This window comes from Mustelus asterias, chromosome 13 (assembly GCF_964213995.1).
Source record: "Mustelus asterias chromosome 13, sMusAst1.hap1.1, whole genome shotgun sequence".
Taxonomy (NCBI): Eukaryota; Metazoa; Chordata; class Chondrichthyes; order Carcharhiniformes; family Triakidae; genus Mustelus; species Mustelus asterias.
Window position 1 is genome coordinate 50,153,027 of NC_135813.1, and position 26,484 is coordinate 50,179,510.

At 45.3% G+C, this 26,484-nt stretch overlaps 1 protein-coding gene across 1 annotated transcript in view; it reads left to right on the forward strand.

The window, feature by feature from the left end:
* LOC144502606 (lipocalin-like) overlaps positions 1 to 19,805 on the forward strand; it is a 74,245-nt gene extending 54,440 nt beyond the window's left edge. Inside the window, exons 5-7 of the mRNA XM_078226737.1 lie at positions 3,613 to 3,714; positions 18,598 to 18,623; positions 19,662 to 19,805. Coding sequence (XP_078082863.1) covers positions 3,613 to 3,714; positions 18,598 to 18,623; positions 19,662 to 19,667 — 134 coding nt within the window. The 3' untranslated portion in view covers positions 19,668 to 19,805. The remainder of the gene's footprint in view (positions 1 to 3,612; positions 3,715 to 18,597; positions 18,624 to 19,661) is intronic.
* Positions 19,806 to 26,484: the final 6,679 nt, after the last annotated feature.

Consider the following 26,484-nt stretch of genomic DNA (forward strand, 5'->3'; position numbering starts at 1 on the left):
AACAAGCTCCACTTTTCATTTGTGCCTTTCCCTGACAGTTTCTGTTCCCATCTTATGCTCCCTAATTCTTGCCTAATCGCATCATAATTACCCCTCCCCCAATTATAAACCTTGCTGTAAGGCCCTATCCCTCTCCATTGCAATAATGAAAGACACCGAATTATGGTCACTATCTCCAAAGTGCTCTCCCACAACCAAATCTAACACTTGGCCCGGTTCATTACCCAGTACCAAGTCCAATGTGGCCCCACCTCTTATTGGCCTATCCACATATTGTGTCAGGAAACCCTCCAGCACACACTGTACAAAAACTGCCCCATCAGAACTATTCGACCTATAAAGGTTCCAATCAATGTTTGGAAAGTTAAAGTCACCCATGACAACTACCCTGTGACCTCCACACCTATCCATAATCTGCTTTGCAATTTCTTCCTCCACATCTCTATTACTATTTGGGGGCCTATAGAAAACCCCCAACAATGTGACTGCTCCTTTCCTATTTCTAACTTCAGCCATATTACCTCAGTAGGCAGATCCCCCTTGAACTGCTTTTCAGCAGCCGTTAAACTATCCTTGATTAACAATGCTACTCCTCCACCTCTTTTACCACCTTCCCTACTCTTACTGAAACATCTATACCCCGGAACTTCCAACAACCATTCCTGTCCCTGTTCTAACCATGTCTCCGTAATGGCCACAACATTGTAGTCCCAAGTACCAATCCACACTCCAAGTTCACCTACCTTATTCCGGATGCTCCTTGCATTGAAGTAGACACACTTCAACCCACCTTCCTGTCTGCTGGTCCACTCCTGCGACCTTGATACCCTCCTCAGTACCTCATTACACTCAACACTGGCTTCTGGACTACAGCTCGTTTTCCCATCCCCCTGACAAATTAGTTTAAACCCCCCTGAAGAGCCGTAGCAAATTTCCCTCCCAGGATATTGGTGCCCCTCTGGTTCAGGTGCAAACTGTCCTGTTTGTACAGGTCCCACCTTCCCCAGAATCATAGAAATCATAGAAACCCTTCAGTACAGAAAGAGGCCATTCGGCCCATCAAGTCTGCACTGACCACAATCCCACTCAGGCCCTACCCCCATATCCCTGCATATTTTACCCGCTAATCCCTCTAATCTACGCATCCCAAGACACTAAGGGGCAATTTTAGTATGGCCAATCAACCTAACCTAACACTGAGAATGTGCTCCAATTATCCATGTAACTGAAACCCTCCCTCCTACATCATCCCTGCAGCCACCTGTTTATCTGCATTCTCTACCTGTTCCTCAACTCGCTCGCACGTGGCACCGGCAACAAACCAGAGATGACAACATGGTTTATCCTGGCTCTCAGCTTCCACCCTAGCTCCCTAAATTCCTGTTTTAAATCCCCGTCCCTTCTCTTACCTATGTCGTTGGTACCGATGTGTACCACGACTTGTGACTGTTCCTCCTCCCCCTTAAGGATCCTGAAAACAAAGAGACTCACGGATGGTATGTTGCCTCCCGGGTGCCAGGGACCCTGGCACCCGGGAGGCAACATACCATCCGTGAGTCTCTTTTGCTGCCACAGAACCTCCTATCTGTCCCTCTAACTATTGAGTCCCCAATAACTATTGCTCTCCTGCTCTCCCCTCTTCCCTTCTGAGCCACAGGGATGGACTCAGTGCTGGAGATCCGGTCACCGTGGCCCACCACTGGTAGGTCATCCCCTGCAACAGTATCCAAAGCGGTATACTTGTTGCCGAGGGGAACAACCACAGGGGATCCCGGCACTGACTGCTTCCTCCCAGCCCCTCTCACCGTCACCCATCTATCTTCATACTTCGGAGTAACTACATCTCTGAAGCTTCTTTTGTGGCAGGTAGGTCGTGCCTTACTAACCTTATTGAGTTTTTTGAGAAAGTGACCAAGGAGGTGGATGGGGGCAAGGCAGTGGACGTGGTATATATGGATTTTAGTAAGGCGTTTGATAAGGTTCACCATGGTAGGCTTCTGCAGAAAATGCAGATGTATGGGATTGGGGGTGATCTAGGAAATTGGATCAGGAATTGGCTAGCGGATAGGAAACAGAGGGTGGTGGTTGATAGTAAATATTCATCATGGAGTGCGGTTACAAGTGGTGTACCTCAGGGATCTGTTTTGGGGCCACTGCTGTTTGTAATATTTATTAATGATCTGGATGAGGGTATAGTTGGGTGGATTAGCAAATTTGCTGATGACACCAAAGTCGGTGGTGTGGTAGACAGTGAGGAAGGGTGTCGTAGTTTGCAGGAAGACTTAGACAGGTTGCAAAGTTGGGCCGAGAGGTGGCGGATGGAGTTTAATGCGGAGAAGTGTGAGGTAATTCACTTTGGTAGGAATAACAGATGTGTTGAGTATAGGGCTAACGGGAGGACTTTGAATAGTGTGGAGGAGCAGAGGGATCTAGGTGTATGTGTGCATAGATCCCTGAAAGTTGGGAATCAAGTAGATAAGGTTGTTAAGAAGGCATATGGTGTCTTGGCGTTTATTGGTAGGGGGATTGAATTTAGGAGTCGTAGCGTTATGTTGCAACTGTACACAACTCTGGTGCGGCCGCACTTGGAGTACTGTGTGCAGTTCTGGTCCCCACATTACAGGAAGGATGTGGAGGCTTTGGAGAGGGTGCAGAGGAGGTTTACCAGGATGTTGCCTGGTATGGAGGGGAGATCCTATGAGGAGAGGCTGAGGGATTTGGGATTGTTTTCGCTGGAAAGGCGGCGGCTAAGAGGGGATCTTATTGAAACATATAAGATGATTAGAGGTTTAGATAGGGTGGATAGTGATAGCCTTTTTCCTCTGATGGAGAAATCCAGCACGAGGGGGCATGGCTTTAAATTGAGGGGGGGTAGTTATAGAACCGATGTCAGGGGTAGGTTCTTTACCCAGAGGGTGGTGAGGGATTGGAATGCCCTGCCAGCATCAGTTGTAAATGCGCCTAGTTTGGGGGCGTTTAAGAGATCCGTAGATAGGTTCATGGACGAAAAGAAATTGGTTTAGGTTGGAGGGTCACAGTTTTTTTTTTTAACTGGTCGGTGCAACATCGTGGGCCGAAGGGCCTGTTCTGCGTTGTAATGTTCTATGTTCTATGTTCTATGTTCTATCTATGACCACCTGTTATTATTATGATAAGATCATAATTATTATTATAATTAATTATTATTATTGTGGGTACAGATTGACAGACACTGATTATTTTCAGTACAGATTTACAAACACTGATTATTTTGGGTATAGCTTTATAGACACTGATTATTTTGGGTGCAGATTTACAGACACTGATGATTTTGGGTGCAGATTGATAGACACTGATTATTTTGGATCCAGATTTATAGACACTGCTTATTTTGGGTACAGATTCACAGAGACTGATTATTTTGGGTACAGATTTGCCGACACTGATTATTTTGGGTACAGATTTATAGACACTGATTATTTTGGGTACAGATTACACAGAGACTGAGGTAAAGGTAGAATTATGGGATTGTGTTTTTTTTTACTTGATGCAGATTGTGTGACATGTATAATATGCAATTACTCGTTTCCATAAGGGACATGAAGTGATGTTTTAATGCTCTCCATGTTGCAGGTAGAGGTCAGGAGCTGAGACCAGAAATTTTGGAGAGATTCAGACAGTACAGTCTAGCACATGGACTGGAGGAAGAAAACATTGTCACCTTTGCTAAGCAAGGTAAATATTATTATTCACAGCAGATAAGCAATGAAGGTTTCTGACCATCTGCAGTTTGGTGGAGTTTGAAGTGGAAACTCCTGGTCACACACCTGAAAAAATGGAAATTAATAAGAGTTAATAATAAATTTGTTGATCTGGTTCTTCTTTTTATCCTCGGATCACATGCACTGAAGGTCTTCTTTCTGCCCAGCCTCCAGTGATCAATGGGTTTCACTGCTTGGCTCTTTTCCCAGAATCCACCAAACTTGTCCTTGCCAAGTAATTTACCAACGTTCCTCATGAAAGATCCTCTTGTATTTGCTTCAGTAAGAAGTCTCACTACACCAGGTTAAAGTCCAACAGGTTTATTTGTTAGCACGAGCTTTCGGAGCGCCGCTCCTTCATCAGGTGAGTGCAGGATTTGTTTCACAAACAGGGCATATTTCACAGGTAATCAAGTCTTAAAGGTACAGACAATGTGAGTGGAGAGAGGGTTAAGCACAGGTTAAAGAGATGTGTATTGTCTCCAGCCAGGACAGTTAGTGAGTTAGTGAGATTCTATGAATCTATGATTTTGCAAGCCCAGGCAAGTCGTGGGGGTTGCAGATAGTGTGAGATGAACCCAAGATCCCGGTTGAGGCCATCCTCATGTGTGCGGAACTTGGCTACCAGTTTCTGCTCAGCAATTCTGTGGAGGTCTGTGCGGTTTTTCACCTCCTCAGAAGACAAACATGGGACACGGCGGACAGAGTACCCTTCGTCGTCCAGTACTTCCCCGGAGCGGAGAAGCTACGACATCTTCTCCGGACCCTTCAACATGTCACCGATGAAGACAAACATCTCGCCAAGGCCTTCCCCACACCACTTGCCTTCAAACAACCGCACAACCTCAAACAGACCATTGTACGCAGCAAACTATCCAGCCTTCAGGAGAACAGTGACCACAACATCACACAACCCTGCCACAGCAACCTCTGCAAGACGTGCCGGATCATAAACATGGATGCCATCATCTCACGTGAGAAGACCATCCACCAGGTACATGGTACATACTCTTGCAACTCGGCCAACGTTGTCTACCTGATACGCTGCAGGAAAGGATGTCCTGAGGCATGGTACATTGGCGAGACCATGCGGATGCTACGACAACGGATGAATGGACACTGCTCAACAATCACCAGGCAGGAGTGTTCCCTTCCAGTCGGGGAACACTTCAGCAGTCACCCTTCAGCCTTTGATCTTTGGGTAAGTGTTCTCCAAGGTGGCCTTCACGACACACAACACCGCAGAGTCGCTGAGCAGAGACTGATAGCCAAGTTCTGCACACGAGGACGGCCTCAACCAGGATCTTGGGTTCATGTCACACTATCTGTAACCCCCACGACTTGCCTGGGCTCGCAAAATCTCACTAACTGTCCTGGCTGGACACAATACACATCTCTTTAACCTTTTATAGGGTCGTTGTAGTGGGAGACTTTAATTTTCCTTGTATAGACTGGAAATCGCTTTGGGCTGGGGGCCTGGACGGGGAAGAATTTATAAAATGCGTATAGGAAGGTTCTTTGGAACAATATGTTGACAGTCCAACTAGTGAGGGAGCTATACTGGACCTAGTACTGGGGAATGAGCCCAGTCAGATTATCAAAGTTGCAGTAGGGGAACATGTGGCAAATAGTGACCACAATTCTGTAAATTTTAGGATAGTAATGGAAAAAGGTGAGTGTTGTCCTATGGGTAAGGTGCTGAATTGGGGGAAGGCTAACTACAGCCGGATTAGGCAGGATTTGGTGGCTGTTGATTGGGAGAGGCTGTTCGAGGGTAAATCCACATCTGGCATGTGGGAGTCTTTTAAGGAGCAGTTGATAGGACTGCAGGACAGGCATGTGCCTGTAAAGAGGAAGGATAGGAAAGGTAGGATTCGAGAGCCGTGGATAACCAGTGAAATTGTGGGTCTAATCAAAAAGAAAAAAGAGGCATACATGAGGTCCAGGCAGCTAAAAACAGATGGAGCACTGGAGGAATACAGAGAAAGTAGAAAAGAGCTCAAACAGGGACTTAGAAGGGCAAAAAGGGGTCACGAAATGTCCTTGGCAGACAGGATTAAGGAGAATCCTAAGGCATTGCTGGAGTTGCGGATAGTGATGAACATTGTCAGAGAATACAGCAGGATATAGATAGGCTGGAACATGGGCGGAGAAATGGCAGATGGAATTTAAACCAGATAAATGCGAAGTGATGCATTTCGGTAGACCTAATGTAAGGGGGAGCTATACAATAAATGGCAGAACCATCAGGAGTATAGACACACAGAGGGACCTGGGTGTACAAGTCCACAGATCCTTAAAGGTGGCAGCGCAGGTGGAGAGGGTGGTCAAGAAGGCATATGGCATGCTTGCCTTTATTGGACGGGGCATAGAATATAAAAGTTGGCATATGATGTTGCAGCTGTATAGAACGATGGTTAGGCCACATTTGGAATACTGTGTCCAGTTCTGGTTGCCACACTACCAGAAGGATGTGGAGGCTTTGGAGAAAGTACAAAGAAGGTTTACCAGGATGTTGCCTGGTATGGAGGGTCTTAGCTATGAGGAGAGATTGGGTAAACTGGGGTTGTTCTCCCTGGAAAGACGGAGGATGAGGGGCGACCTAACAGAGGTGTATAAAATTATGAAGGGCATAGATAGGGTGAACAATGTGAAGCTTTTTCTCAGGTCGGAGGTGACGAACACAAGGGATCACGGGTTCAAGGTGAGGGGGGCAAGGTTCAACACAGATGTCAGGGGGACGTATTTTACACAGAGGGTGGTGGGGGCCTGGAATGCACTGCCAAGCAAGGTGATTGAGGCAGACACGCTGGAATAGTTTAAGACTTATCTAGATAACCACATGAACAGACTGGGAATAGAGCGATACAAATGAATGGTCTAGTGGGCACATGAACGGCACAGGCTTGGAGGGCCGAAGGGCCTGTTCCTGTGCTGTATTGTTCTTTGTTCTTTATGCTTGGCCTTCTCTCCACTCACATTGTCTGTAACTTTAAGACTTGATTACCTATAAAGACTCGCATTCCAACCATTATCATGTAAATTGAGTTTGTGTCTTTATATGCCCTGTTTGAGAGCTCAAGTCCTCACTCACCTGGTGAAGGAGCCTGAGACTCCGAAAGCTTGTGCTGCGAAATAAACCTGTTGGACTTTAACCTGGTGTTGTAAGATTTCTTACTGTGACCACCCCAGTCCAACACTGGCATGTCCACATCACGTATTAGCTTCAAGAATGAAAAGGCTTGCTCTAATAAAAACAAATATTCTCATCTTTGCCATTTCCCTTAACAATTTTCTTTCATTTGGCTTCATTACATTATTCCTACATTTCAAGTAGTTTACTCTGGATACAAATGTATGTTTGTAATTTCACACTTTGCTTGTTCACGATCACAATTCAGTCAAGTCACCCTCAGGAAACAGGAAATGTGGAACTGGGCTCCTGTCTGTGGAGCAGGGGAGGAAACATTGGGACAGAGATGGGGATAGGCATCCCTCTCTTTGTGTCATTGGTCTTGAGGCTTGTGTTTGGGATAGTATGAAGAGAGCTTCATTCAGTATCAACCTAAAGCTGCATCTACCCTGGAGGGAGCTTTACTCTGTTTCTAATTCCATGCTGTACCTGTTCTGGGAGTGTTTGATGGGGACAGTGTAGAGGGAGCTTTACTCTGTATCTAACCCAGTGCTGTACCTATCCTGGGAGTGTTTGATAGGACAATCTGGGAATGTCTGCATGTACACCTTGCACCCCATTGATGAAGACCCGATGGATTGGGTAGAAATCCTGCAAATCCCATTAAAATCAATCCCTTCCTTTTCCTTATAGCTTCAGACTCTGTTCCTCATTCACTGGTGAACATGGATCTAGACCCTGTTTTGAAGGTGTCGGTATATGAGAGTCCATGAGTCATAGCGTTTTAAAGCACAGAAACAGGCCCTTTGGCCCATTGTGTCTGTGGCAGCCATCAAGCACTTCTCTATCCTAACCGCATTTTCCGGCACTTGGTCTGTTGCCTTGTATACTGTGGTGTTTCAAGCGCTAATCTAAATACTTCTTAAATGTTGTGAGGGTTCCCACCTCTATCACCCTTTTAGGCAGTGGTTCCAGATTCCCACCACCCTCTGGGTGAAAAAGATTTTCCTCAAATCCCCTCAAAATCTTGTGCTCCTTACCTTAAATCTATGCCCCTAGTTATTGATCCCTCTACTAAAGGGAATTTTTCCTTCCTATCTACCCTATCTACGTCCCTCATAATTTTATACACCTTGATCATGTCTCCCCTCAGGCTTCACTGCTCTCAGGAAAATATCCCCAGTCTATCCAGCCTTTCTTCATAGCTGGAACCAGGCAGCATCCTGGTGAGTCTCCTCTGCACCAGAACTCTTTATAGTGCAATCACATCCTTCCTATAGTGTGGCGACCAGAACCATGCACAATACTCTAGCTATGGCTTAACACTTGACAAAGCCATGCTGACTATCCTTGATTAATCCTTGCCTCTCCAAGTGGAGATTAGTTATTTCCCTCAGAATATTTTCCAATGATTTCCCTACCGCTGAAGTTAGGCTAACTGGCCTGTAATTACCTGGCTTATCCCTGCTGTCCTACTTGAACAATGGTATCGCATTAGCTGGCCTGAGAACCTATTCTCAGGCCAGAGAAAATTTGAAAATTATTGTCAAAGTTCCTACAAATCCCTCCCTTGCCTCACACAGCAACCTAGGATATATCTCATCTGGGTCTGGGGATTTATTCACTTTTAGGCCTGTTAAAACCACGAACACCAACTCCCACTCAATGTTAAATTATTCACTTATATCACAGTCCCCTCCCAGGTTCCTATACCTAAATCCTCCTCCATAGTGAACAACGATGCAAAAAACTCATTTAAGATCTCCCTTACTTCTTTCGGCTCCACACGCTGACTGCCAATTTAGTCCCGAATGGGCCCTACTCTTTCCCTCGTTGCCCTCTTGCCCTTAATATATTAATAAAGCACCTTGGGATTTTCCTTTATTTTACCCGCCAGTGTTTTTTCATGCCCCTCTTCGCTCTCGTAATTGCTTTTTTAAGTATCCTCCTGCACAATCCCACTGTGGATTGACACATGGAAGTGTGATATTGTCGCCATCATAATAACATGGTTGAGGGAAGGACAGGACTGGCAACTCAACATTCCAGAGTATGGGATCTTTCAGCAAGAGAGAGGAGGGTGTAAAAAGGGTGTAGCGCTATTAATTGAGGAGTCAATTACTGCAATAAGGAGAGATGATATCTTGGATGGGTCTTCAAATGAGGCTTCGTGGGTAGAATTTAGGAATATAAAAGGGATAGCCACATTCCTGGGAGTGTATTATAGGCCCCAAAGAGTCAGTGGGAAATAGAGGAACAGATATGTAGACAGCTCACTGAGATGTGTAAGAGTAATAATCGGGTAATTATAGTAGGGAATTTCAGCTTCCCCAATATAAATTAGGATAGCTAATAGGTAAAGGGTTTAGAGGGGGCAGGTATCTTGAAGTGTATCTCGGGGAGTTTTTTGTATCAATGTATAGAAGGCCCAATAAGGAATGGCGCAGTACTGGATCTGGTTATGGGGGACAAAGCCATACACGTGTTCAATGTGACAGTGGGAGAGCATTTTAGCAATAGCGAGCACAATACGGTACGGTTCAAGTTTGTTATGACAAGAAGAATGATGGCCCGCAAAAGATGGCTTTGGATTGGAGGAAGGCAGATTTTCTGACTAAAATTGACTGGGAACAGCTCCTTGCGGGAAAGTCTACAGCGGAGCAGTGGGGGCATTCAAAAAGATACTGGGGAGAGTACAGGTCCAACATGTTCCTTACAGGGGTAAAGGTAGGAGCAATAAGTTCATGGAACCCTGGATGTCTAGGACAATTCATTACTGGATAAGGAAGGAGAGAAAGGCTTTTAGCAAGCCAAAGGGAGCAATTCAACTGCAGCCTTGGAGGAATATGGGAAGTCCAAGAGGGAACATAAGAAAGCAATTACAGCAAAAAGGGGGTATAAGGAAGGACTTGCGAACAAGATTAGGGAGAATCTGAAGATATTTTATCAATATATTGAGGGGAAGAGGTTAGCAACAGAAAGAGTAGGGCCCATTAGAGACCAAGGGGGCAATCTGTGTGTGATGCTGCAGAACACTGGAAGGGTGTTAAATGAATACTTCTCATCGCTCTTCACTCAGAAAAAGAACGTAATTATAGAATTCAGGAAAAGGGACGCATAGAATCATAGAATCCCTACAGTGCAGAAGGAGGCCATTCAGCCCATCAAGTCTGCAACAACCGCAGTCCCACCCAAATCACTATTCTCGTAACCCCACACATTTACCCTGCTAATCCCCCTGACACAAGGGCCAATTTAGCATGGCCAATAAACCTAACCAGCATATCTTTGGACTGTGGGAGGAAGTACAGTAAGAAGTCTCACAACACCAGGTTAAAGTCCAACAGGTTTATTTGGTAGCACAAGCACAAGCTTTCAGAGCGCTGCTCCTTCATCAGGTGAATGGGAGTTCTGTTCACAAACAGGGCATATAAAGACACAAACTCAATTTACAGAATAATGGTTGGAATGCGAGTCTTTGCAGGTAATCAAGTCTTAAAGGTACAGACAATGTGAGTGGAGAGAGGGGTAAGAGATGTGTCTTGTCTCCAGCCAGGACAGTTAGTGAGATTTTGTGAGCCCAGGCAAGTCGTGGGGGTTACAGATAGTGTGACATGAACTCAAGATCCCGGTTGAGGGCGTCCTCATGTGTGTGGAACTTGGCTACCAGTTTCTGCTCAGCAACTCTGCGTTGTCGTGTGTTGTGAAGGCCACCTTGGAGAATGTGTTCTCCAAGGCAGCCTTCACGACACACGACAACGCAGAATCGCTGAGCAGAAACTGGGCGTTCTCCAAGGCGGCCTTCACGACACACGGCAACGCAGAATCATCCTGGCTGGAGACAATACACATCTCTTTAACCTGTGCTTAACCCTCTCTCCATTCACATTGTCTATATCTTTAAGACTTGATTACCTGTAAAGACTCGCATTCCAACCATTATTTTGTAAATTGAGTTTGTGTCTTTATATGCCCTGTTTGTGAACAGAACTCCCACTCACCTGATGAAGGAGCAGCGCTTTGAAAGCTTGTGGCACCAAATAAACCTGTTGGACTTTAACCTGGTGTTGTGAGCCTTCTTACTGTGCTTACCCCAGTCCAACGCCGGCATTTCCACATCTGTGAGAGGAAACCAGAGTACCCGGTGGAAACCCACGCAGAGACAGGGAGAATGTGCAAACTCCACACAGACAGTGACCCAAGGCCGGATTTGAACCAGGGTCCCTGGCGCCGTGAGGCAGCAGTGCTAACCACTGTGCCACCGTGCCGCCCCTGTGAGGAACTTGCAAAGTTTGACATAGGAAATGAAGAAGTTTAAGTTTATTTATCAGTGTCACAAGTAGGCTTATATTAACACTGCAATGAAGTTACTGTGAAAATCCACTAGAATGGGATGCTCTGATTGGCTTAAAAGTGGACAAATCTCCAGGATGAATGGCATCCCAGGCTGTTGTGAGAGGCAAGACAGGAAATTGCAGGGGATCCAACACAAATTTTTAATTCCTCTCTGGCAGTGCCAGAGGACTTGAGAATGGCTAATGTGGTTCCACTTTTCAAGAAGGGTGGTAGAGATGAACCAGGAAAATACAGATCAGTGAGTCTCACGTCAGTGGTGGGGAAACTATTGGAGGAAATTCTGAAGGAGAGAATTAACCTCTACTTGGAAAGGTATGGGAATTAGGGATAGTCAGCATGGCTTTGTCAGAGGGAGGTCATGCCTAACAAATTTAATTGAATTTTTCAAAAATGTGATCGAGTGTGTAGATGAGAAAAGTGCAGTTGATGTAGTTGATATGGATTTTAGTAAAGCCTTTGACAAGGTCCTACATGGGAGACTGATTAAAAAAGTTGAAGCACATGGAATTCAGGAAAACTTGGCAACTCGGATCCAAAATTAGTTTAGTAATGGGACACAAAGTGTGGTGGTAGAAGTGTCCAGTGGTGTACCACAAGGATCAGTGCTGGGACCTTATTGTTTGTTATATACACAAATTATATAGTTGATAATGTGGGGGGAATGATAAGCAAGTTTTCAGATGACACCATAATTGGTGGGGTGGTTAATAGTGAAGAAGATAGTTGTAGTATACAGGAAGATACAGTTAGGTTGGTCAGGTGGGCAGAGCAGTGACAGATGGTAGTTAACCCTGGTAAGTGCAAGTTGATGCACTTCGGAAGAAGTAGTAAGACAAGGGAGTATTTAATGAATGGCAGGACACCAGGAAGCTCAGAATAACAGATGTATCCTGGGGTACTTATTCATAGATCCCTGCAGGTGGCAGAGCACATGAACAGGATAGTTAAAAAGACTATGTGCAGTTCTGGTCACCTCACTATAGGAAGGATGTGATAGCACTAGGGGGGGGCTATAGAGGAGATTCACCAGGATGTTGTCTGGAGTATTTGAACTATAAGGAGAGACTGAATAGGCTTGGATTGTTTTCTCTTTTGGCTTTTGCTACCAAATAAACCTGTTGGACTTTAACCTGGTGTTGTGAGACTTCTTACTGTGTTTACCCCAGTCCAACGCCGGCATCTCCACATCTTGTTTTCTCTAGAGCAGAGAAGGCTGGAGGGGGGGAAGATAATTGAGGTGTAGAAGATTATGAGGAGCATGAACAGTGTGAAAAGGAAGCAGCTGTTTCCCCCTGGTTGAGGGGTCAATCACGAGGGGACATAGTTTTAGTGTCAGGGGCAGGAGATTCAGAGAGGATTTGAGAAAAGACTTTTTCACTCAGAGGGTGGTGAGAACCTGGAATTAACTGCCTGAGAAGGTAGTGGAGGCCGGAAACATTACAACCTTTAAAAAATATTTGGATGAGCACTTGAAACATCAAAACATTCAAGGATATGGGACAAGTACTGGAAAATGGGATTAGTACAACTTTAGTGATAGTTATTACCAGTGCAGACTTGATGGGCCAAAGGACCTTTACTGTGCTGTACGACTCTACGGCCAGAATGTTACCACTGTTCATGCTGACGGGATTTTCCCATCCTGCTGCAGTAAACAGATCTTTAGCTGGCCATTTAATTCTCCGACCTCACCTCAGCAGGAGCGTCGTGTGAACGGCTGGTAAGAATGTGCTCTATGACTCCGTGCGTTTTCTATACTCCAGTGGGCCCTCCACTGTTTGAGACCCCTGTAACTGCCATAAGCCTCCTTTTTTACCTTATCTTATTCTGTATATCCGTTGACACCCAGGGTTCTCAGGACTTGTTGGTCCCACCTGTTACTGTTCCGGGAACATGTTGGCCCTGTACTCTATTTCCTTTTTGAATGAATCTCACTGCTCTAATGTGGATTTTCCCACAAGTAGCTGCTCCTATTCTGGCCATTTCCTGTCGTATTTCCTGTCCCGTGTTTAGAGACTCTGCGTGGGATTTTCTGGCCGCGCTCGCCCCAAGACCAGAAATTCCCACCCGAGATCAATGGACTTTTGCATGGACCGCTGAATTTTTTGTCCCGTCTGCTACAATTCCCATGGTGGGCGGGATGGGAAAATTCCACTCTCTGTCCCATGTTTAGAGATTCTCAGGTATTGTAACCTGTTTGAACCCATTCCCAATGCTACAGACCTGCCTCATTTAAAGAGATTGTCTGTAGGAATGTCGGCACGGGCTCAGAATCCGGAGAGCGCGCTTCATGTTGACGAGTTTCCGAGTTCTGATCTTACTGACCCCTCGCCAGTGGAGTAGCGTGAAACACACTGTGAGACCGCAAAAAGTTCATTTCAATACATTAGCATGTCATTAGTGAGTATGCTCTCCTCACCAGATATTCAGCAGGTGCTGGTGTGACGTCATGCTGGCACCATTTACAACAGGCATCTTCACCTCTGAGGAGGAAGTTCAGAGGTGAGCGCTCGGGAAGTACTGCACAGTGGGTGCCGGAGGGGACTCAGGGACACAGATAAGTTCAACTCAGGGCCGGGGGTGAGGGTCCCAGAACCATCACTTTAGGGCTCATGGTTGGGAGGGGTCACTTGCAGGCCTTACCTTCCCTTCATATTGGGATGTGCTTTGCTTGAAAGGGGTTGTGAAGGCTGGTATGCAGTCAGTGATTCCCATGTCCTCTGTCCTCGGTTTCTGTCCATATTGCAGCTGAGGGACTGCCCTTCCTTACTGGCAAGAGGGTGGGAGGGACATAGCTCTGCCATTCTCGCACTCCACAGAGATGGAGTATCAGATGAATGCAGTGATTTCCGCAAGCTTGGTGACATGAACAGGCAGCATGGATGCTTTATGGGTGAGCAAAGTGAAATGAATTGCCAAACATTCAAAACAAAATGGTTACCCATCTACATCCATGCCCATTCATAGACCATAGAAACCCTACAGTACAGAAAGAGGCCATTCGGCCCATCGAGTCTGCACCGACCACAATCCCACCCAGGCCCTACCCTCATATCCCTACATATTTTACCCACTAATCCCTCTAATCTACGCATCCCAGGACACTAAGGGGCAATTTTAGCATGGCCAATCAACCTAACCCGCACATCTTTGGACTGTGGGAGGAAACCGGAGCACCCGGAGGAAACCCACGCAGACACGAGGAGAATGTGCAAACTCCACACAGACAGTGACCCAAGCCGGGAATCGAACCCAGGTCCCTGGAGCTGTGAAGCAGCAGTGCTAACCACTGTGCTACCGCTACCGTGCCACCTAGTTTCTTAATCTTCCTGAACCTCCCACTAAACCAAGGTATGTCCACAGCTGAGATTGAGGCAGCCTGCTGACTTCCACGCCCTTTTGCCTGAAATGACCTTGGTGGGTGTCCCCTGGGAGGCTGGGACTTGAGGGTCCAGGCCTACTTTCGTGCAGCACGGATGTTTGACTGCTTTCCTCCTGGTTTTCAGGGGCTGGAGCTGTGTCGCTCACAATGAGGGAGGTGTCAAATGGGCTGGAGCTCAGGGTCCCAGTAGTGCAGGAATATATTTCCTCCTGCCTGGCCAGGTCGAGGTCTCACTCCTCAAAATGCGTGAGGGCTCTCACCTCAGATCAGACTCCAGCTGGTTATGCCCACTTACGCCTGTTGTGATTCAGTTGTCCTGCAACGACACAGAGAGGAAGAGTGTAGGTGGGAGTGTTGACATTTAAGATGGTGATGAGGTGTGGCAGGCCTGGGGCTTGGGTGGGAGCTGCAGTGTGAGGATCATCGCAGCTACTGGGGAACATGATGATTGTGGGAAGGAGGGTGAATCTGGTGCCTGGTGTTGACAAAGGCCAAGGTGGCTGAGTGTGAGAAAGGATTGGGAATGCAAGGTTTGTGCAAGGAGGTCCAGTGGGAGGCTGGGGGTGATTCACTTCTCCTGGCTGAGTGAAGAAGATCATTCATCTTCTTCCAAAGCTGCTGCCCTGTCCTCTTCTGGAATGCGCTTGCACTGACAATGGCTGCCACTGCATCTCAGATGGGGGTGGTGACCCTGCTGGAAGGCCATTTACTGGGGCAAGGGATAGAGCGTGTCCCTCCTCTGCTCCGCTCCATCCAGCATCCTGGTGAGAGCCCCCTGCTGCTTTCTTGCCTGACATCCCCTGCAGTCGCTGTGGATCAAGTGCTGCGGAGCCATTTATATGGAGCTCCCCAGTACCTGCAGCAGTTAAGTTGTTGTGGGTGGGCGAATCAGAGGGAACATGCTGCTCGAGCAACATGAAACTCATGGGCATAAAAATGATCACTCCTGAGGATAAGATTTGGCCCAAAATGCACAAGCACCGTCGGCGGGAAACATTCCATTTTTCGTGTTGGATCAAAACTCTGCCATCTTTTTGCAAGATTTTGCCCATTATGTCTGATGATATAGGCTTTGTTGCACTGGTATTAATCATGTTCCCATATTCTATGGGGATAAATGTTCCCTTGTCCCATGACTAGAGATCTTTATCATGGAAATAGATCCTGACTGATGGATATTGATTTTCTGCTCTGGTTGGCCCTTATGACACAATCCTCACATTTCACAGCCAAAGAAGCTTTCTTGAAATGTAATAAGGGAAAGTGAAGCTATTAATTTGCACACAGCAAGATCCTCCAAACATCAACACAATAATGTTGTTAATGTTGTTAAGGGTAGGGCATTGGGGAGAGTTACAGAACAAAGAGATCTAGGGGTATATGTTCCTAGCTCCTTGAAAGTGGAGTCACAGGTGGACAGAGTGGTGAAGAAGGCATTCACCATGCTTGGTTTCATTGGTCAGAACATTGAATGCAGGAGTTGAAACATCTTGTTGAAGTTGTACAAGACATTGGTAAGGCCACACTTGGAATACTGTGTGCAATTCTGGTCACCCTATTATAGAAAGGATATTATTAAACTAGAAAGAGTGCAGGAAAGATTTACTAGGATGCTACCGAGAGTTGGTGGATTAAGTTATAAGGAGAGGCTGGATAGACTGGGACTTTTTTCTCTGGAGCGTAGGGGGCTGAGGGGTGATCTTATAGATAAGTCCCCTGGGCCGGATGGGATTTATCCTAGGATTCTCTGGGAAGCTAGGGAGGAGATTGCAGAGCCTTTGGCTTTGATCTTTATGTCGTCATTGTCTACAGGAATAGTGCCAGAAGACTGGAGGATAGCAAATGTTGTCCCCTTGTTCAAGAAGGGGAGTAGAGACACCCTGGTAATTATAGACCAGTGAGCCTTACTTTTGTTGTGGGCAAAGTTTTGGAAAGGATTATAAGAGATAGGATTTATAATCATCTAGAAAGAAACAATTTGATTAGGGATAGTCAATACGGTTTTGTGAAAGGTCGGTCGTGCCTCACAAACCTTATTGAGTTCTTTGAGAAGGTGACCAAAGAGGTGGATGAGGGTAAAGTGTTGTTAAACTTCTTACTGTGTTTACTCCAGTCCAATGCCGGCATCTCCACATCATAGCTGTAAGAAGACAGAGGGCAGTGGTTGATGGGAAATGTTCATCCTGGAGTTCAGTTAATAGTGGTGTACCGCAAGGTTCTGTTTTGGGGCCACTGCTGTTTGTCATTTTTATTAATGACCTGGATGAGGGCGTAGAAAGATGGGTTAGTAAATTTGCAGATGACACTAAAGTCGGTGGAGTTGTGGACAGTGCGGAAGGATGTTGCAGGTTACAGAGAGACATAGATAAGCTGCAGAGCTGGGCTGAGAGGTGGCAAATGGAGTTTAATGCGGAAAAGTGTGAGGTGATTCACTTTGGAAGGAGTAACGAGAATACAGAGTACTGGCCTAATGGTAAGAAACTTGGTAGTGTGGATGAGCAGAGAGATCTTGGTGTCCATGTGCATAGATCCCTGAAAGTTGGCACCCAGGTTGATAGGGTTGTTAAGAAGGCGTACGGTGTGTTAGCTTTTATTGGTAGAGGGATTGAGTTTCGGAGCCATGATGTCATGTTGCAGCTGTACAAAACTCTGGTGCGGCCGCACTTGGAGTATTGCGTACAGTTCGGGTCACCGCATTATCGGAAGGATGTGGAAGCATTGGAAAGGGTGCAGAGGAGATTGACCAGGATGTTGCCTGGTATGGTGGGAAGGTCTTATGAGGAAAGGCTGAGTGACTTGAGGCTGTTTTCATTAGAGAGAAGGGTAAGAGGTGACTTAATAGAGGCATACAAGATGATCAGAGGATTAGATAGGGTGGACAGTGAGAGCCTTTTTCCTCGGATGGTGATGGCTAGCACGAGGGGACATAGCTTTAAATTGAGGGGTGATAGATATAGGGCAGATGTCAGAGGTAGGTTCTTTACTCAGAGAGTAGTAAGGGCGTGGAATGCCCTGCCTGCAACAGCAGTGGACTCGTCAACATTAAGGGCATTTAAAGGGTCATTGGATAAACATATGGATGATATTGGAATAGTGTAGGTTAGAGGGGCTTTAGATTGGTTTCACAGGTTGGCGCAACATTGAGAGCCGAAGGGCCTGTACTGCACTGCGCTGTAATGTTCTATGTTCTATGTTCTAGGTCTATAAAATAATGAGGGGCACAGATCAGCTAGTCAATATCTTTTCCCAAAGGTAGGGGAGTCTAAAACTAGAGGGCAGAGGTTGAAGATGAGAGGGGAGAGATACAAAAGTATCCAGAGGGGCAATTTTTTCACACAGAGGATGGTGAGTGTCTGGAACAAGCTGCCAGAGGTAGTAATAGAGGCGGGTACAATTTTGTCTTTTAAAAAGCATTTAGATAGTTACATGGGTACGACGGGTATAGAGGGATATGGCCCAAATGCAGGCAATTGGGATTAGTTTAGGAGTTTTTTCTAAAAAGGGCGGCATGGACAAGTTGAGCCGAAGGGCCTGTTTCTATGCTGTAAACCTCTATGATGCTATGACAATGACTCTAATGACTAGATCATTTGTTTTATAGTGATTTTGATTGAAGGATAAATATTGACCAGGACACCAGCGCAAACTCTTGTGTTCTTTTTCAAATCCCACATGGGAAACTTATACTTTCAACTGAGCGAGCAAATGAAGCTTTGTTTTAACATTTCATCTGAAAGACTGTTCTTCTGACAGTGCAGCACTCCCTCAGTCCTGCCTGGATTATGTGCTCAAGTTTCTAGAGCGAGTCTTGAATCCACAACTTTCTTACTTAGAGGGAAAAGGAGATATCGATTGGAACTTAGCTGAAAGCTCCACTCGTGTAGATATCAATGAGGTAAAAGATTCAGCAACAGCTTAAATAACCAAAGGTTTTCTCTGTGATTTATGAAAACTAACTGATTTTTCTTCTTTTGCTCTCTTTTCAGATGAATGCCGACCCAGCCCTGCTCAGGTTTGTGTAGCCAATCTTCTTTCTATTTTTATTGATAAGGTTGGTGGGCTTAGGGGGAGGGGGGGCATTGGGTGGGTGGTGATATTACTCTTCCTTGGAAGGGTTATTGAATCAGGGTCTAAAGGTGAGGAGAAATTGCATCAAGCTAGCATTGCCTGGCATATTCATACAAGTTTTAAAAATTGTTTCACTGGTTGTGGGCATCACTGGATGGGCTAGTCTTAATTGCCAATCCTTAGTTGCCCTTGAGAAGGTTGTGGTGAATCCACATGATGTAGGTACACCCACATTGCTGATAGGGAGGGAGTTCTAGGATTTTGACCCAGTGACAGTGAAGGAACGGCCAATATATTTCCAAGTCAGGATGGTGAGTGGCTTGGAGAGGAACCTCCAGGTGATGGTGTTCCCAGGTATCTGCTGTCCTTCTAGATGGAGAGATTGTGGGTTTGGGAGGCACTGTCTAATGAACTTTGGTGAGTTACTGCAGTGCATCTTGTAGATGGTGTACACGGTCTGTTACTGTGCATCGGTGGTAGGAGTGAATCTTGAAGGTGTTGGTGAACATTGTTGTTCATTGATGGTATTTGGAGTCAAAGATCCTAACCTTTGACTTCTGCCACCCTGTGCCCACCATACACTGTGCTGATGTAATTAAATAATAATAATGATTTAGAGAGAAAGTGAACATCAACAGATTGTAGAGATTTTGGAAGCTCCATGAGGGTAGGTGCAAATCTGGAACTCCCCAAAAGACTCCTGTTTCTGGGAATCAAGTGCAGCTTTCAGGGCTGAGACTGATAGATCTTTTGGGGGTAAAGTATCGAGGAATATGGAGCAAAGCTGGGTAAATGGAATTTTTGTAAGGTTAGTCATGATTTCATTAAATAACCGAACAGGTTCAAAGGGCTGAATGGTCTCCTCCTGTTCTTTTGGGGATTGGCTTTCCAGAGTGAACCATCAGGCCCAGCTTTTCAGAACTTCTAGGATGAACAAGTAATGCGGATATTGAGCTAAATACAATCTCAAATCTTTCTGCAGAACTGAACAATGGAGCCTGTGCTGAAGGAAACCCCACAGAAGGAATAATCACACTGCCAATTTGCTCTATGCATTTCTCCAGCCACTTTGTACACTGCAGTTACATAGCCAGCTATCAATAAAGCCAATAATAATCATCCACAATCTTTGTCTGAATCTTCGTTTGAGATCCTACTGGGACATTTGTGCACAGGAGGAGGTTCCGTGTAAGGTTCTGAACTTCCTCTCAGGAAAGAGAGAAGCCAGTGAGAAAGTAGTGATATTGTACGGGTCCCAATGAGCCAGGAAAAAGAAGCAGTAAATAACGAAGCAGGAACTACCTCAGGTATCAAATCCTGGTCAATATTCACATGTTACAGCAGAGTTGATTAGCGCGATTTCTGCCCAGTTTACATCCCTGCTGCACTCCAGAACATTCTGATTTCTGTGAAGGATAATGCTGTACAGGTCATCTCTGTAAAGTGACCATTCATGATATGTGAGATATCAATTCAGGCAACAATGCATCAAGAATTCAGGGAGCAAGGCAGCAGACTAAACCTCAGGTTGTAATCTCTGGATTACTCCCACTGCCATGTGTGAGTGAGCACAGAAATAAAGAGTAAGAAAAATAGGTATTTTTTTCAAATGGCAGGCAGTGACTTGTGGGGTACCGTGGGAATCAGTACTGGGATCTCAGCTATTCACTTTATGTATTAATGATTTAGTAAGAGTTTTAACAACACCAGATTAAAGTCCATCAGGTTTATTTGGTAGCAAATGCCATTAGCTTTCGGAGCGCTGCTCCTTCGTCAGATGGAGTGGATATCTGCTCTCAAACATGGCACAGAGACACAAAGTCAAGTTACAGAATACTGATTAGAATGCGAATCTCTACAGCCAACTAGGTCTTAAAGATACAGACAATGTGAGTGGAGGGAGTATTAAGCACGGATTAAAGAGATGTATATTGTCTCCAGACAGGACAGCCAGTGAGATTCTGCAAGTCCAGGAGGCAAGCTGTGGGGGTTACTGATAGTGTGACATAAACACTTAATGATTTAGACCAGTGAACTAAATATATTATCTCCAAATTTGCAGATGACACAAAGCTGGGAGGGAGGGTGAGCTGAGAGGAAGATGCAAAGATCCTTCAGTATGATTTGGACAAGTTGAATGAGTGGGAAATAGAAACATAGAAACTAGAAGTGGGAATAGGCCATTCAGCCCTTCGAGCCTGTTCCGCCATTCATTTTGATCATGGCTGATCATCAAATTCAATATCCTGATCCCCCCCATCCCTTGATCCCTTTAGCCCCAAGAGCTATACCTAATTTCTTCTTGACATCAGACATTTTGGCCTCAACTACTTTGTGTGGTCGTGAACTCCACAGATTCACCACTCTTTGAGTGAAGAAATTTCTCCTCACCTAAGTTCTAAAAGGTTTACCTCTTATCCTCAAACTATGACCCATAATTCTGGGCTTCCTCACCATCGGGAACATTCTTTCTGAATCTACCCATCAATCGAGGGATTGAGTTTAGGAGTCGGGAGATAATGATGCAGCTTTATAAGACCCTCATCAGACCCCACTTTGAGTACTGTGCTCAGTTCTGGTCACCTCATTACAGGAGGGATGTAGAAATGATTGCAAGGGTGCAGAGAAGATTTACAAGGATGTTGCCTGGATTGGTTGGCATGCCTTATGAGGATAGACTGAGGGAGCTCGGTCTTTTCTCCTTGGAGAGACGAAGGATGAGAGGTGACCTGATAGAGGTGTACAAGATGTTGAGAGGTATAGATCGGGTGGATTCTCGGAGGCTTTTTCCCAGGGCTGAAATGGCTGCTACAAGAGGACACAGGTTTAAGGTGCTGGGGAGTAGGTACAGATGTCAGGGGTAAGTTTTTCACTCAGAGGGTGGGTGAGTGGAATTGCCGTCAGTGGTGGTGGAGGCAAACTCGATAGGGTCTTTTAAGAGACTTCTGGATGAGTACATGGGACTTAATAGGATTGAGGGTTATAGGTAAGCCTATATATAAGCCTAGGTAGGTAGGGACATGACCGGCGCAACTTGTGGGCCGAAGGGCCTGTTTGTGCTGGGTTTTTTTTTACCCTGATCTAATCCTGTTAGAATTTAATAAGTTTCTATGAGATCCCCTCTCACTCTTCTAAACTCCAGTGAATATAATCCTAACCAACTTAATCTCTCCTCATACGACAGACCTGCCATTCCAGGATTCAGCCTGGTAAACCTTTGCTGCACTCCCTCTATAGCTAGGACATCCTTCCTCAGTTAAGGACACCACAACTGCACACAATAATCCAGGTGTGGCTTCACCGACGCCCTATACAATTGCAGTAAAACATTTCTATTCCTATATTCAAATCATCTCGCTATGAAGGCCAAAATACCATTTGCCTTCTTTACAGCTTGCTGTACCTGTGGCTAGTACCACTGTACTTTCAGTGACTCGTGCTCGAGGATACCAAGGTCTCGATGAGTATTCACCTCTCTCAATTTACACCGATTCAAATAATAATCTGCCTTCATGTTATTGCTACCAAAGTGGATAACCTCACAGTTATCCACATTACACTACATCTGCCATGCATATGCCCACACACTCAGCCTGTGCAAATCACGCTGAAACATCTCTGCATCCCACATAGGAAACCTATAAAGATGGCAAATGCACATGGGTGCAGAGTAATTTGATAAAGTAGATTCAAAATTGGCTCAGTTGCAGGGTACAGTGAGTGATAACTGTAGTGTAGGTTAGATGGGCTTTAGATTGGTTTCACAGGTCGGCGCAACATTGAGGGCCGAAGGGCTTGTACTGCGCTGTAATGTTCTATAACAGAAGGCTGCTTTAATGACTGGAAGCTAGTGTCCACTGGCATACCATAGGGATCTGTGCTGGGTCCCCAGTTATTTGTCATTTATATAAATGACATAGATGGCTATGTGGGGAGTAGGATTAGTAAGATTGCAGATGACACAAAGATTGGCTTGGTGGTTAACAGTGAGGCAGAGTGCTTGGAGCTACAAAAAGATATAGGCGGGATGGTCAAATGGGCAGATAAGTGACAGATGGAATTTAACCCTGAAAAGTGTGAGGTGATACACTTTGGAAGGAGTAATTTGCAAGAAACTATTCAATGAATGGCTTGACACAAGGAAATTCTGTGGAACAAAGAGACCTTGGTGTGTTTGTCCATAGATCTTTGAAGACAGAAGGCCATGTTAGTAGGGTGGTGAAAAAGGCATATGGGACACTTACCTTTAATAATTGAGGCACAGATTACAAAAACAGGGAAGTCATGTTGGAGTTGTATAGAACTTTGGTGAGGCCGCAGCTGGATTACTGTGTGCAGTTCTATTCGGAGGGGGTGCAGAGGAGATTCACCATGATGGTGCCTGGGATGGAGCATTTAAATTATGAAGAGAGGTTGGATAAGCTTGGATTGTCTTTGTTGAAGCAGAGAAGACTGAGGGGTGACCTGATTGAAGTGTAAAAGATTATGAGGGGCATGGACAGAATGGATAAGGGGCATGGACAGAATGGATAAGGAGCAGCTGTTCCCCTTAGTTGAAGGGTCAGTCGTGAGCAAGGTGAGGGGTAGAACATTTAGGTGGATGTGAGGAAAACCTTTTTTTACCCAGAGGGTGGTGAGGGTCTGAAATTCGTTGCCTGGAAGGGTGGTAGAGGCGGGTTGTCTCACATCCTTTAAAATGTACCTGGATGAGGCACTTGGCATGTCATAACATTTAAGGATATGGGCCAAATGCTGGTATATGGGTGGGAGGTCAGGTGTTTCCCATGCGTCGGTGTAGACTTGATGGTCCAAAGGGCCTCTTCTTCACTGTATGATTCTATTATGCACCATTGTTTAACAATTGCTGGATGTAGAAATAGAGAGTTATATATCTAAATTTGCTGACAATATGACATTTGGTGCCACAGTAATTGTGGATGAGAACAGTAGGTTACAAAGGGATGTCGATGGATTCAGTGACTGTATCTAATTGTGAGAGCTGCAGTTTATTGTGCCAAAGTGTGAGCTCATCCATTCTGGACCCAAGAAAGGTGAAGCAGAGAATTGTTCTGAATGGTGAGAAGCTGGAAACTGTGGATGAGCAGATTCACAGCTCCAAATAAACAATTCACTAAAAAGCAGTGGAACAGATAATGAGAGAAGGTAGTGGAATATTGGCTTTCATCTCAACAGGACAGGGATACAAATGGTGGAAGTTAAGTTCCAGCTTACAGAGCTCTGGTTTAAACCCCATTTCTAGTAAGTGTGTTCAATCCTGGGCACAGCACGTTGGACAGGTACAATGTGTAGATTCACCTGATTGATATATGGGCTAAGGTATGAGAACAGGTTGCATAAAGATTAAGACATGATCAAATTGAGGTGATGAAGTTGATTAAAGATTTGATGGCAGAGATTCTTTGGTAGGATGATCCAGAAAATAGGGAACATTCCTTCAAATAAGAGTTTGGGGTGTCAGGAAGACTCTTCACACACAGGGAAGTGGAAATCGGAAACTCTCTTCCCCAAAAAGCTGGGAGAGGTTGAAAATGTCAAATCTGAGGTTGATAGATTTTTGTTTGGGAAGGTGAGTAAGCATTAGGGAGGCAGGTAGATAATTAAACTATAGATCAGTCATGATCTAATTGAATGGTTGAAAGCGAAAATAATCTATCCTATTCCTGACACAGAAAACAAGCCATTCGGTAAATCAACCTGTGTAAGTGTTTACTCTCAAAGGGGTTTCAGTGAGCGGGTCAGATCAGAGGAAAATGAGCGGCATGGTGGCACAGTGGTTAGAACTGCTGTCTCACAGCGCCAGGGACCCAGGTTCCATTCTGGCCTTGGGGGATGTCTGTGTGGAGTTTGCGACTGGATCCTGAATTTCCTAACTCACAGACCACAATCAGTAAGGATAGGCAACAAATAACACCTCCACGATCATCCTCAACACCGGTGCTCCACAAGGCTGTGTTCTCAGCTCCCTACTATACTCCTTATACACCTATGACTGTGCAGCCAAATGCCCCTCCAATTCGATTTTCAAGTTTGTTGACGACATCACTGTAGTGGGTCGGATCTCAAACAATGACGAGACAGAGTACAGGAATGAGATAGAGAACCTGGTGAACTGCTGCAGCAACAATAATCTCTTCCTCAATGTCAACAAAACGAAAGAGATTGTCATCGACTTCAGGAAGCGTAAAGGCGAACATGCCCCTGTCTACATCAATGGGAACGAAGGAGAAAGGTCGAGAGCTTCAAGTTTTTAGGTGTCCAGATCACCAACAACCTGTCCTGGTCCCCCCATACTGATACTATAGTTAAGAAAGCCCACCAACGCCTCTACTTTCTCAGAAGACGAAGGAAATTTGGCTATCATGTCAGCTACGACTCTCACCAATTTTTAGAGATGCACCATAGAAAGCATTCTTTCTGGTTGTATCACAGCTTGGTATGGCTCCTGCTCTGCCCAAGACCACAAGGAACTACAAAAGGTCGTGAATGTAGCCCAATCCATCACGCAAACCAGCCTCCCATCCATTGACTCTGCCTACATTTCCCGCTGCCTCGGCAAAGCAGCCAGCATAATTAAGGACCCCACGCATCGTGGACATTCTCTCTTCCACCTTCTTCCTTCAGGAAAAAGATACAAAAGACTCTGAGGTCATGTACCAACTCACTCAAGAACAGCTTCTTTGCTGCTGCTGTCAGACTTTTGAATGGACTTAACCTTGCATTAAGTTGATCTTTCTCTACACCCTAGCTATGACTGTAACACTACATTCTGCACTCTCTCCTTTCCTTCTCTATAAATGGTATGTTTTGTCTGTGCAGCACGCAAGAAACAATACTTTTCACTGTATATTAATACATGTGACAATAATAAATCAAATCAAATCAAATCCCTGAGTTACGTGGGTTTCCTCTGGGTGCTCCAGTTTCCCCCCACAATCCAAAGATGTGTGGGTTAAGTGGATTTGCCATGCTAAATTGCCCTTAAGTGTCTAAAAATGTGCAGGTTAGGTGGATTGGTCATGTTAAATTGCACCTTAGTATCCAATGATGTGCAAGTTAGGTGGATTGGCCATGGTAAATGCACGGAGATTATGGGGATAGGGTGGGAGTGTGGGATGCTCTTTCAGAGAGTTGGTACAGACTTGATGGGCTGAATTGTTTTCTTCTGCATTGTAGGGATTTTATGATTCTATGATGGGAGTCTTGTGTTCTGCCCTGAGCCTGCTCAGTATGTTGGGTCATTGTTCATCAGCTCTCACATGCACCTCAATCAAGGTTTTTTAATGGTTTCATGAGATGAGAGTGATATTGTCGAGTTTATTTTCATTGCCCCATCCAGTGGCCATTTGAATGACCTGTGTGGAAAGGTAGTTTCAGAGTCAGACTTAAGAAAATATTCACCCAGTGACTGCACATGGGCTTTCCAGCTGGAGGCACTGGTCATTAGTCAGCAGTGTGAATCCTGGCTCACTTATTTTCCTCGCCATAATCTGGGGCCAGCAAAGCCAGTTGTTGGGCCCCAATGAATGGCCCAGCTCACATCAGAGAACACAGGAGATAGCAGAAAACAGATAGGGTGGTGAGCAACTTCAATGAATTTCAAAATGGTTATTGATGAGTAGGATAGTGGGAGATATAGCTGTCTGCCCATGCTCAGAATTTTGTTGCTTTACTTTTCGAATTAAGTTGAAATGTTCCCTGTGATTCTTTTTCTATATCATTAACCAACAAAAACAGAAAGTTGAAGTCAATGCCTGTCATTCTGCAACATTAGTCATTGCAACTGT